This window comes from Andrographis paniculata, unplaced genomic scaffold (genome assembly GCF_009805555.1).
Source record: "Andrographis paniculata isolate CXL003 unplaced genomic scaffold, ASM980555v1 Contig69END, whole genome shotgun sequence".
Lineage (NCBI taxonomy): Eukaryota > Viridiplantae > Streptophyta > Magnoliopsida > Lamiales > Acanthaceae > Andrographis > Andrographis paniculata.
Genome location: NW_026137605.1, coordinates 5,666,986 through 5,679,677, shown reverse-complemented (window position 1 = coordinate 5,679,677; position 12,692 = coordinate 5,666,986). Strand labels below are relative to the sequence as shown.

The 12,692-nt window shown below is 34.7% G+C and overlaps 2 protein-coding genes across 9 annotated transcripts; one reads left to right on the top strand and one right to left on the bottom strand.

Moving 5' to 3' along the window:
• Positions 1-855: 855 nt before the first annotated feature.
• Positions 856-2,825, top strand: LOC127263356 (protein RTE1-HOMOLOG). Its single transcript, XM_051292338.1, has 3 exons — positions 856-1,019; positions 1,146-1,489; positions 2,289-2,825. Exons 2-3 carry the CDS (start codon positions 1,226-1,228, stop codon positions 2,709-2,711), a joined length of 687 nt encoding a protein of 228 aa, XP_051148295.1. The 5' UTR covers positions 856-1,019; positions 1,146-1,225; the 3' UTR covers positions 2,712-2,825.
• Positions 2,826-3,144: 319 nt separating this feature from the next.
• LOC127263778 (CDK5RAP1-like protein) lies at positions 3,145-12,148 on the bottom strand. 8 transcript variants are annotated; one of them, XR_007841552.1, is made up of 6 exons: positions 11,751-12,148; positions 10,355-11,409; positions 8,842-9,665; positions 8,725-8,756; positions 8,589-8,642; positions 3,145-3,559 (listed from the first exon to the last, which is right to left on the bottom strand). XR_007841552.1 is itself a non-coding variant. In XM_051292996.1 (3 exons), the coding sequence occupies exons 1-3, from the start codon at positions 12,074-12,076 to the stop codon at positions 9,157-9,159; spliced, it is 1,890 nt and encodes a 629-aa protein (XP_051148953.1). In that variant the 5' UTR covers positions 12,077-12,148; the 3' UTR covers positions 8,256-9,156. The 8 variants fall into 8 exon arrangements, 2 of the variants coding, with proteins under 2 accessions (XP_051148953.1, XP_051148955.1); XR_007841554.1 differs by lacking the exons at positions 3,145-3,559; positions 8,725-8,756 and adding an exon at positions 8,032-8,248 and having other exon boundaries at positions 8,908-9,665; XR_007841550.1 differs by having other exon boundaries at positions 8,589-9,665.
• Positions 12,149-12,692: the final 544 nt, after the last annotated feature.

Genomic DNA, 12,692 nt, shown 5'->3' with positions numbered 1-12,692 from the left:
ATTTCAACATAGACATATATAATTGTATTGACATATAAATTTAATTTTTAATATTATAATATAAACAAAATAGTTGTGTAATTGAATATTTTTAAGAGAAAATTTTTTGGTAAATAAGTATAATTTTAGGCAAAATCTTCCGAAAAGAATATACCCGATAAATTTTTATATTTGAACTAAAATAGATACATTTTAATTATATTAGAATTACTATTTATTTTTTCAATTTTAACTATATCAATTATTAAACATGACTGTGTATAATTGTACACTAAATTATACATGACCGTGTAGTTTCCACGTCACCTGCTACGTTAACGCCGTGACGTTTGATTGAAAATGTTTATATTGAGATAAAAAAAAAAAATTAAATTGTTTATAATTAGATCAAAATTGATTGGAATGATTTATAATTAACTAAAATTGATCAATTTTTTATATTTGGACCAAAATTAATACTTCATCCGTCGCAAAAGATTTCTCTTGTTTTTCCATTTCGTCCATCCCAAAACAATTGTGTTGTTTCTTTATTTAGTAGCCGTGGTCCCCACTTTATAACAAAATTATTCCTACTTTTCCATACTATCCCTAATTATTACTCTAACGTACTCTTTAAAATCCTTCAAAAACCAAACTTTCAATTAAATACTATTATTCCTTAATTTCTGCCAACTCTCAATAAGATACTTCTTTTGGGATAGAGAGAGTAAATTTTTAGTTATATTGAGACCAAAATTTATGAAAATATCTCTTAAAAAAATTATAAATTATAAAATTTAAAATAAAATAAAATTATCGGATTTAAAAAAAAAAAAATACACATATGAGATGCAGGGGAGGAAGTATTATTTATTATGTGGTGGAGACGGGGGTACTTGCCAGTTGCTAGTTCGCTTAGCTCTCTTCTGATTTCGGCCGTTTCAAATTAACCTGAGTGGGAGCAGCCGTCAATTTCGAACTTGAGCCGATCTACGCCGTGCTGCCCCGCCTATTCGCCGTCGAACTGCATCCCGCTGAGGGCATGTTCCCCTCTATCCATCCTAATTCTCCAATTGTTCATGCGTTAGAAACAATTAGGGTTTGGAAGATTACATTAGTTTTTCCGCGAAGCGAACTAATCTACTGCGTTAAATGTTGTTCTGCAGCTCGGATGTGATCCTGAAAAGATTCCAGAGGATTCCAGATTTCTATTGCCCAGCTATTGGTCATCTTATCCGTCTAGGTAATGGGATCCAAAGAGGAGCACAATTTGATGATCGGAGGTGACATGACGGAGTCGACGCAGATCGATCCAAAAAGAAGCAGATTTCCCTACTGCATTGTGTGGACGCCGCTTCCTGTGCTTTCGTGGTTTTTCCCTTGCATCGGGCACATCGGGATATGCCGGGAGGATGGAGTTATCTTAGATTTTGCTGGTCCCAATTTCGTCTGCGTTGATAACTTCACGTTCGGTGCTCCAAAGAGGTACATTCAACTGAGCAAGGAGCAGGTATGAGCTTTTCAGTATAAATTAGAGTTCTGAATCAAGTTTTTTACATGATCTGTCTGGAGTGATAGTTTTTGTTGATATGATCAAAGATGCTTGGTAGAATATCATTGTGGATTGTAGAATATCATTCGTGGTAGGGTAAAGGTTGTAAATGAGCGTGTAGAATGTCTCATGTTTGAGTTTGGTTCATTAAGCTAACTAACATGCTTTTGTTCGATTATCCATTATTTTATTTATCTCCACAAGTATATGATCTTGATGGATTTGCTCTAAATTAAAAAACATTCAGAACAAGTTTGAGTTTCTGCCGAAAACATTTCATTCCATATATCATCTTTATAGTTCCAACATTATGTTTCGTATAAGTTGCAATCCGTAAGGGGAATATGAGTTGACTGCATTCTATATAATGCCTAATTATAAAATTTATGAATATTATCTCTTTTTTGATCATTGCTGATTACGTTCATGCTTGTGAAAGTTTTGACATTGTTCGATTATTTAGAGAATATAAAAACATATTCTAGCTACAGTTCATTTATCATTTCAAACTGTTCCAGAACTTACATTATTATTCTGTGGTCCAGAATGCCCCCTTAGATTCATAAAAGTAATATTGAACTGTTATGAACTGATTCTCATCTCAATATTGCTTCTCATGATTGTTTAGTATCTCCACTCATCAGCAGACAGTAGTTGTTAAAATAGGATCCCAAAAGTGTATATGATGTTTGTGAAAAAATGGAGAAACTATTGACCTGAGATTTATTAATTTTTGCATCTCAAATTGTTCCTGCAGTGTTGCACTTTACTAGGCTCTACTGACCACAGCAACATAGATGAGCCACCAGAGAGTGAAGATGGACGAGAAATCGCTAGTTGGGATGATGCATTAAGGAGAAGTACATTAGAGTACCAACACAACTCCTACAACATCTTAACTTGCAATTGCCATTCTTTCGTCGCAAATTGTCTGAACCGGTTGAAGTTTCAGGCTGGCAATTGGAATGTAGTAAACTTAGCTATACTTATGTTCGTCAAAGGACGCTTTGTAAGTAAGATTGCTGCTTTCCGGACCTATCTACCCTTTCTCCTAGTGTTTGCACTTGGGTTTGGGCTCGGAGGAAACACCTTCCTCACATATTTGGCTATCTTCATTTTCATCTTAGTAGGCTGGTTTATTGTAGGTACATATTGTTTAAGAAATGTCATACGTGTCTAGCTTTTCTACCTGTTTTCAAATGTAAAAACAAGTTTGCGATGCATGATCTACATTTGTAATACCAATACATGCTTCTTGTTGAATTTTACTTGAAAAGCAATATTGAAGATTGAAGTTGGTTTTTAGTTGTTCTAGTTGTTTTGTTTTGTTTTGATTAGGGATGAATAAATCCTACCGAAAATGGCAAAATACCGATTTATCGTACTGTTTCATACCGAAAATGTCGAAAATTTGGTATACCAAAATTTCCGGTATAGTATCGGTACCGTAAATTTCGGTACCATATCGATATGAATTTTTGGAAAGTAAAGTTCGGTTTTATACTGTATCAATAATATTTTAATTAAATAATTTAACTATTAATATACTTCCTCAGTCCCTTGTCAACGGACCGTTTGGATTTTGTAGTATTTTATTGGTTAACGAAGGTGTGTAAGAGATTTTAATATTTTTGCATTAATTGTACGTGTAATAGTATATAATTAATAAAAATTAAAAAGTTAAAAATAACCAAAAAAAAAAATCTAACCCACTCCACAAATGCAAATTGCCCCAGCCAAAACATCCTAATTCTTCTTTCTTTCTATTTTCTCCTTCTTTCTTGGTCTCTTTGAGCTCTTCTTCCTCTTCTCCATCCTTCTTCTTTCTTCAATTTCTTTATTTTCTCTTTCTTCCTTCTTCTTTCTTGCCCTCTTTGAGCTCTTCTTCCTCTTCTCCATCCTTCTTCTTTCTTCAATTTTTTCGCTTCTTTCCGTTCTTCTTCTCCATCATTCCTTTTTTTTTTTTTTTTCTTCTTTTCCTCTTTTTCTTTTTTTACTGTATGTACGTTGCGCTACTTCCTGGAATATCTGTAATTGCTACTGTCATTATTTCGTCGTTCTTTGGCTGAGCATGAGAAGATCTTTTTAAAATTTTTAAAACAAATTTCGGTATAACCGGTATATATCAATTTGATACCAATAAATTATAAAATATTGAATTTTCGATATATACCGGTATCGTACCAAAAATTTCGGTATACCGAAATTTGATATATCAAATGATTCAGTACGGTACCGGTATATATTTTTACCATACCAAACTTTTCGGTATGGTATGCAGGATGGTTCTAAATTTTCGGTTCAGTATGGTATGTCATCCCTAGTTTTGATTTGATTTAATTTACATGATGCAACGAATATATATAGACAAAGTGGGCCTAAACTAATTGGAAGTAAATGGGCCAAGTTGATCATTTGAAAATATATATTTGATGTCTATATATTCAACTAATACTATATCTCTTTGATAAATTGGCAATTTATTTTCGTATGCTTGTTCACTTATAAAACACCAAATTTAAGTCCATGTGCAACATTTTTTGCTTATCATACAATAATTTAATCTTCGTTATCTCACAAAATTCAAAATTTAAATTCACAAAGTAATTGTTTAATCTAAATTAGTTCAGAAATATAGAAGGCCATGACATGAGATTAAGCTTTAATACTAAAACATGCAACCACGTTTGATTTACTTTTATAAGATATTAATTATCTTTAATAAATACGCAATAGTCCGAGCTAGAATACACATTCACTGATGATCCTGCACAATCATTATATGAATTTTCAAAAATTTTAGAGTGAATTTGAGTTGTATTTAGTAAAATTTTCTTGAAGAATCCTTAAATGTACCTTAAGATGTACAAATTTTTTTTCTAAGGGGTCATATGGAGACCGAAAAAATTGACTCACCAATCACGAATGATTTTATTGGGTTGGGTAGATAATTAACCTTTCCAAATAGGCTTTTATATCATCCAAGGTCAATTAAGGGCTCACTCAATAAAAAAATCAACTTTGTATTTGGATGTATAGGATAATCCATCTTTACACTCAATTATACTTGATTGTTCCAGCATATCAAGTATTTTCTTTGTGATAGAATCATATCATTCTTTGACCATGCAATTTTAAACCCTAAGAACTACCACTATGGTTCCAAATCCTTAGCCTTAAAAGGGTTGCGCATGTGCTTTTATAACTATGTGATATCATCTCTGTTATTCCAAATTATGGAAATATCGTTAACATAAACAATCAAGTATATGTAATGTCCCTCTAGGTATACATATGGAATACGGTGTGATCAGATGAATATTGTATCATCTAATATTCTTGATTAACAAGACACAATTGTTCAAACATGTCCGTGGAGATTATTTCAAGCCATACAATGAGTGCAAAGGAAAAAAAACGAAACCATACTTCTTTTAAGCAACAAAATCATGTGCTTGGTTTTTATATACTTCTTCTTAAATCTCACCATGCACAAAAATATTTTTAATATTTAGCTGATACATAGGCCAAACATGCATAGCTTCCATGAGAGAGGAAATGGGATAATGGAAGCTATCTTGGTGATTGGAGAAAAGGTGTTTGGATAATCTTTGCCACATACTTTGGTAAAAACCTTCACAATAAGTGAGCTTTGGGGTGATCAACACAACCATCAAGGTCAACGTCAACAATATAAATCCATGAACATGTTACATGTTACTTGTTTTGTATCTTGACAAGTTACAAAATAGAAATTTTCTCTACCATAGTCTATCACCACCTTAAATAATCTAAAGCCTCATACCAAGAGTGAGTAACAAAATTTAAATCTAAAACAAATACAACACTACGCATGAAATGAGATAATCGATGGTACTAAGAAAATGATAAAAGGAAATTAAAACTATGATTAGATTGAATGCCTTGGCGAAGAGCCGTGTTGATGGTGGAGCCACAAGAATGGAAAGTGATGGAACTGGAGATAAGTCGTTAATAGGCGTGGAAGACTAAGAAATAGAAGGTAAGGTAGTCATATCATGATGATACCATGTATGTCATCTAGAAACCTAAATTGGAGGATAGAAAGGTAATCAACGAAGTACTACTTTCAAAGATAAAATAGTTTTTCATCTAAGATGAAAGTGACACGTCTAATTGTTGGAGCTCCAGCCAACAAACTTGAAAGGGATCTAAGCTTGTCAGAAGGTTAAGGTTTTTTGTAATGGTAAAGGGTGGCCGAAGAAGTTTGAGAGAGCATAAAAGAGGTAATAACATTGATTTTGGACATGTTCTTTTAATGATATCTATAAGCATACGTGGTGGTTTCGGACTAAATTTGTACTTGACTGACTTTAAATGCCTTGGAATATATGTTTTTAACCTCATTTTGTATCATGTGATAGCCTTGTGTGTTGAGAAATTTCAGATGTGTTCTGAGGCAGAAATCAGAAGAAATTCATGTGGCGAAAATAAGAAATCTGATAAGGTCATATTTTGACTATTCGTGTTGTGAGATCGCGATCCTATCTCGTGTTTGAAAGATAGAAGGATGTGAATGATTGGAAAATCAAAGGAATAGTTCGTTCAGTGATCAATCTAAAGAAATTCACCAAAATCCATGTAGAAGGAATCTTGACCGTTCAAATTCGCATCTGCTCGGTTGGGCGGCTGGAAATTATCATGCCAGCTGAAAAATTGTAACTGTCAACCTTCCAAAAGCTCTGATTGTACCTATAAATAGAGGTTGATTTGAATCATTTATAACATTTTCACTCACTAAAAAGGCAATCATTTTAGAAAGAGCTCAAGCTCTAAGTAGCTCAAGACGTCTAGCGCGGATAGTTGATAGCACTTGTCATATGAGTCACGTGCTCGCCACCCATTCTATCTACTTTTCACACTTAGCTAAATTTACTATTTTTGTAGTGTAAACACAAAGTTTAATTTCTTAGCGATAAATGAAATATCATTCTTGTCCATAACACCTAAACACTTGGATGACACCAATAAGATATTTGTTTTGCGATGTGAGTAGCATAAATTTTGATTAAAATGCAAATATAATTTACGTAACCGAATCTAGTTAGGAGGTTTTGAGAGGATTGCACAGTACTAGGTAGATCTAGGACCTACCGCGAAAGCAACGCTTTGGATATAATTTGACTTAAAATATTTGACAACAAGTAAAGAGATAGTTAAATCAGTCGTAAGTGTCAAGGAGAACGGTTCTCCGGACATATAATAATGCATTTAGAAATGGATTACCTAGGGATTAGTTTGTTTTCTTTGATATTACCTCAAGGACTAACAAATCATTGTGAATGTGAAGTGCTTTAGCAAACAGAAGTCTTATACGATCATGTGCACACAATATTCTACTACAAAAAGTATATACATATATTGCAAATATATTCTAACCTCACACAAACATCATTTCCTTCTTCTTCCCGTAATATTATACTTCTATCACCAAATGCACACTATTAATTCATTTCATCCATCGCCATCATCATGATTTTGCGAACCTTCATTTTGCCACGTGACCAACTTTCACTTCAGCCATCCATCATCTTCTCCTTTATACTCGCTTTATAAATTTATACTTCATAGTTTAATTCTATTTTCAATGCAACTTAATCTCAAGTTCAATTTCATAAACTAGTATGCACATTTGACTTAAGTTTTTCCTCAATATTAATGTTATGAGTTCGACCCGATACTCATCGATTATCATAAAAAAAAAATTATTATTTGATAAATACTTTTGAACTGCAACACGACACTCTTTAAATCGTCAATGTGTTCCTCTCACCTTTGAATTCATCTCAAAAGTAAAATAATTCTTTCAAATAATAAATTCATCGAGAGGAGAGGAGATGGTTATGGTGTTTGAGAATCAAGGGGAGGACTCCTTTTTTTGGCATGACTGCTTAGGAAATAAAATAGAAAAGACTAATCTATATCGGTAACAATTTACAATCCATAATGACGGTCATAATGGACATTATGGACTTTAGTTTGGGCTTGTCTTAAGATAAAATATGTAATCTTGGGATGGATATTGGATTTTCAGAAAAAATTTGATTTTGTCAATGACTCACAACTCACATCCCAAGACTTTTCTTTCTTTTTTTTACCACACACACATGCACCCATTTAGGATCGAACTTAAGATCCAACCCTCAAACGAGGGACACCTCACCACTTGATCTCCAAGAGTTTGACCCCACATCATAAGACTTGAGCCCCGAGCTTGTGCACATGTATGCGCTTTTAGGGTGGCCAGAGATTGTTTAAGAGAAAGGAGGAGAAAAGATAATTGTGGTGCTTAGAATAAAATGGATTACCTCTTTTATATGCATTATCACTTGGGGAATAAGGTAGCAAGCGTAATCCACAACTCCAACAACAAGAGTAATTATTGTCCATAATGAGAGCATTGGAATTGGATAAGTTAGCCTAGAACTTGGGCCAAGCACACACGGACTTTAAACACATACTTTAGTTTCGAGAAAAAATAAATTATGTAATGATTCGGTTAAACAATAATATTTGTATGCATCATTATTAATGTAATTAATCAATGTGGGGCTTACACCCAACATTATTTTGATTAATTATATTGTAATTTAGCTTGTCATCGCACATTTTAGCCCAACAATCAAATCGAATCCATGTCATTGCTCCAAACAAGAGATGTCTCCATCTACAAGCAGCCTGGTCCAATACTAAGAGGTTAAAGTCCAAATACTACTGTAGGGCAAGCAGGAATGTTAGTGCTGAACTATTGACATAAAAAACTTTGTTACCAAAGAAAAGACTAATGTGCAAATCCATTCGAAAGTAGTAGGTAATGCAGGTAGGACGACGACAGGACACATGTTATGTTACAACCATAGACTAAAAAACACTTAGCTCAAGGCATCTCCAAGACTACTGAGCATGAATTGGCCATTCTAAAAAATCCCTGGACGTAAATAAATAAATAAAATAGAAGATACTCGCCATCGACTCAAGGAACTATGGAACCACGGATGCCAAAGAACAAATATAATACCTGACCATCTATTGGCCATTGAAATGATAGTTGAGTCGTCTTTGGTTATTCAATCTGCAAAATACAACCAGTAAAAGACATAATATAGAAGCGATAAATATCAATCCTTCAAGTGAGGAGCAATCAGGGATCAGACCGAGGAGGAGGCTTCCTGTAAGAAGTTCGAACCTTCAAGGCAGTTACAATGTCTATGTATTAGAAGCAACGAAGACACAATATATTTTAATATATTTACTGCCTTGAAAGTAAGCACCTGCTGTATTAGAAGCAACGAAGACACAATATATTTTAATATATTTACTGCCTTGAAAGTAAGCACCTGCTGTCTCGGCGAGAAGCAGGAAACATGATAAGTCTTCATTTAGTGATCAGCAACAGGTACTGCTGCATCCAGAAGGGTTGCTTGACAGAAGCTATTACCAGAAGCCAAACCCCATCTAATCTAAGAACAATGAGGTGGATAGTCATATTGGCGCTAAATTCACAACCCACTTGCTTGCACTCGTACACATTTTGATCAGGTGAGAAATTCGTCCTTGTGAAATAGAAGGGGTTGCAACATCTTGTCCTAAGATACATTTACACAAGTGGAAACTTCTTCGTGCATATCAGCATAGAACGAGCTCAATTTGGTGATGGCAAGTGCTTCTCCATGAAGAGATGCCCTAGTAGATTTTGATACCTGAACTTCAACATAATCGCCAACATTTGGATTGCGGTTCACACCATTATTGTTTTTATCGGGGACTGGAAGATTTGTAAATGATACCCTGTGGCCCCTATCACTCTTGCCGATAAGCTCTGAGTCGGGCGCTCTCTTGTTTGGCCCTTCAACCAAGACTAGTTGGACAGATCCGATTTTGGAGTCATAGCATTGACCTGTGCTTTCCCGAAAAGCTTCAATAAGTTCTGTTAACCTTCTCTGCTTTACTTTATCAGGAATATCATCAACATAGTTTCTGTGTGCATGTGTTTTTTCCCTCATGCTGTAAGCAAACATGAATGCCATATCATAGCCAACAGCCCGTACTAGGCTTAAGGTTTGCTGGTGGTCTTCTTCTGTCTCCCCACAAAAGCCTGTCGGCCAGAAAAAGCTAAGTAAGCAAGTTTTCAAAGTGTATGATGATTGTAAAAAGGATTAAAGAAATATTACCCCCTATTCGATGAACATCTCAACTTAAAGATTCAACTTATACAAAGATATTACCATCATATATTTATTTTCTATCTAATTACAAGAACAAATCCCTGGTCACATGCACACAGGATACTTTACCACAATTTATGATTTATTTTTCCATAAATTGATGGTGGAGATTTGAACTTGAAGGGTATTTAAAATCTTATGCCGTATTTAATAATTACCATTAAAGATAAGGTGGTCATAAAACAAATCCTTTCATAATATGAAATGGCAATGATAAAATAGAGCCAAATAACTTAAATTTCAAACTTCTACAAAATGTCATTGATAATAATCAATTTTAAACATTTACAATCCTAAATAAAGACAAAAAAGATTCTAGACAGCTAATGGACAGATTGCGCAGAGAGTAACGGAAATGTTTGATGTGCAAGATGATTAGAAAGATGTTGCAATACTGGTCCATGATAGAACTATTATGGAGGCTGCTAGATTGGCCGACTTACAGGATCCATGACATGGAAGTGATAATATTTTATATCAAGATACAATGGACTTATCACATGCTTCAAAATTGACTAAGAAAAGAGAAACAACAAATAAAGATAAAAACCAAACTTACCACATATGAAATCACTGCTTATCCCAATATCTGGAATTATAGAACGTATCTTCTCAACAAGATCTAAGTATGCTTCTCGGGTATATCCCCTGCGCATCCTTTCTAGTACCGCGCTGCTGCCTGACTGTGCAGGTAAATGGATGCTCTTGCAGATATTATGCCTATCTCGCATGATATATATCAACTCATTAGGGAAATCTTTAGGGTGTGGAGAAGTGTATCTGAATCGCATATCCGGAAACTCAACTGCCAGTCTATCAAGTAAATCGGCAAAGCGTAGACCGATATTCCTGACTTTGCACAGGCTGGAAAATCCATCACTGTATTTCCAGTCGACTCCTGATCCAATCTCTTCAACAACAGATGTATCATTATAACTATTTACATTTTGCCCCAGGAGAGTTACCTCTTTTACACCTTCTTTCCAAAGCTCGGCTACTTCTGTAACTATGGATTCCACAGGACGCGATCGCTCTCTGCCTCTGGTAAAAGGAACTATGCAAAAAGAGCACATATTGTTGCAACCCCTCATTATGGAGACAAATGCACTAATCGAATTCTTTGAGATGCGCACAGGATTGATATCGGCATAAGTCTCTTCAAGTGAGAGGAGGGTGTTGATCCCTTTATGACCTGAATCAACCTCTTCCAATAACCGTGGCAAATCTCGATATGCATCAGGCCCACAAACAACGTCAACCATCTTATCTGCATCCAAAATCTTATCCTTAAGCCTCTCAGCCATGCATCCAAGCACAACAACTTTTGGAGGATGGACGGACTGCGACCTCCCCGTAGCAACATTACTTTTCCAATGCCGTTTCAGAAACCAAAAATAATTAAGCCTCTGCCACACCTTCTGTTCTGCATTGTCTCTGATAGCACATGTATTTATAAATATGATCTCCGCAGCCTCAGGAGTCTCCACCACTTCACCAAATCCAGCTTTCTTCATGATGGATAGGACAATTTCCATATCATTGACATTCATCTGGCATCCATAAGTTTCATGGTATATCCTACCTCTTGGAGAAACACCCGACTCAATTGTAGGGCTATAGAAATAAAATAAAAAATAAAAAATGAACAGATAAGTAATTGAAAACTAATAAATCATGCACATCGTGAATACAGAGAGACCAATCATTTAGCGACCTTAGCATTGCAATTGTCTCTGAAAAAAGCTAGTTAACTGTACATAAGTTTTCTACAACTAAAACATTAACAAGTATCTATCTCCAGACCAGACCATAGTTACTTAATCATAGTAATCACTAGCTTAATACTATCAAAAGCTTCACTTTCCAGCGCTTCTAACTCAGTACTCTCACTCAATTATTGTTGCATAACAATTTCAAAATGCGATTAAACATACTCAAAAGGAACGCGCACTTACTCGACCTGGGGACCGGAAACGCCGCCGTCGGCGACTGCGGCAGTGGCCCTGGGCATGAAATGGCGGAGATTCGGAACTTGGGAAAACTTCCTGCCACCGTAATCTGGATATCTATTCTGGCACTTGGAGTAGCTTCGGGAAAAAACCGAAGAGGAGCTCAGCGCGTGCACGCGGCGGCGGAAAAAGACGCGACATGGCGAAGGATTGAGGGAGTAGCATGACGTGGAGGAGAAGAATCTAAGATTAAGAATTGAGCACTGTTTGGGTAGATTGAAGAGGTGTTGTTGATTCAAGGCCGACGATAGAGAAGCGGACGCCATGGCCATGGAAAGAAAGAGGAGAGGAATGCAATGCTCTAGAGTCAGAGTGAGACCCCTCCGGTAAGTGGATAGGGAAGGGATGGGATGGGCTTGGCTTTAAGCCTAATTATAAAGAGCCCAAACAAAGTCTACTTTTAAAAAAAGCAAGGTATGAGACTGGCCTATTAATTTATAATAAAATGATTATAAAGTACGAATTTGGTCTATTTTTAAATTTATATAACCTACGAATTTATTTAAAAGTTTATATAATAATTAATATTTTATTTTTTAAAAATTTAATATTAATAAAAGAATTTAATTGTAATTATTATTTTATGTATATATAATTATAATTAAAAATAAATTTATTATATATTTAATTATTATCACTAAATTAATTTTTTTTTTAAAAAAAAAACTACTTCTTCCGTCCCATAACAAAGTATTCATTTTTTTATTTTAGTTCGTCCCATAAACCCTTACAACTTATAATATATTACACAAATATCATTATCTTTATATCACACGTACTAATATGGTTATTTTAGTCATTTCTACTTTATTTCTACTATATCTCAAATAATACTAATATTTTTAAAACTACGTGCAAAAAGCAAATAAATATTTACTTATCGGACTA

Excerpts from the sequence above, each read along its gene's own strand:
- LOC127263356 (XM_051292338.1), top strand. The coding sequence starts at position 1,226 with ATGGGATCCAAAGAGGAGCACAATTTGATGATCGGAGGTGACATGACG. Across the intron at positions 1,490-2,288 it reads TTCAACTGAGCAAGGAGCAG|TGTTGCACTTTACTAGGCTC; the intron begins GTATGAGCTTTT and ends TTGTTCCTGCAG.
- LOC127263778 (XM_051292996.1), bottom strand. The coding sequence starts at position 12,076 with ATGGCCATGGCGTCCGCTTCTCTATCGTCGGCCTTGAATCAACAACAC. Across the intron at positions 11,410-11,750 it reads GTTTCCGGTCCCCAGGTCGA|CCCTACAATTGAGTCGGGTG; the intron begins GTAAGTGCGCGT and ends TTATTTCTATAG. Across the intron at positions 9,666-10,354 it reads AAGCAGTGATTTCATATGTG|GCTTTTGTGGGGAGACAGAA; the intron begins GTAAGTTTGGTT and ends TCTGGCCGACAG.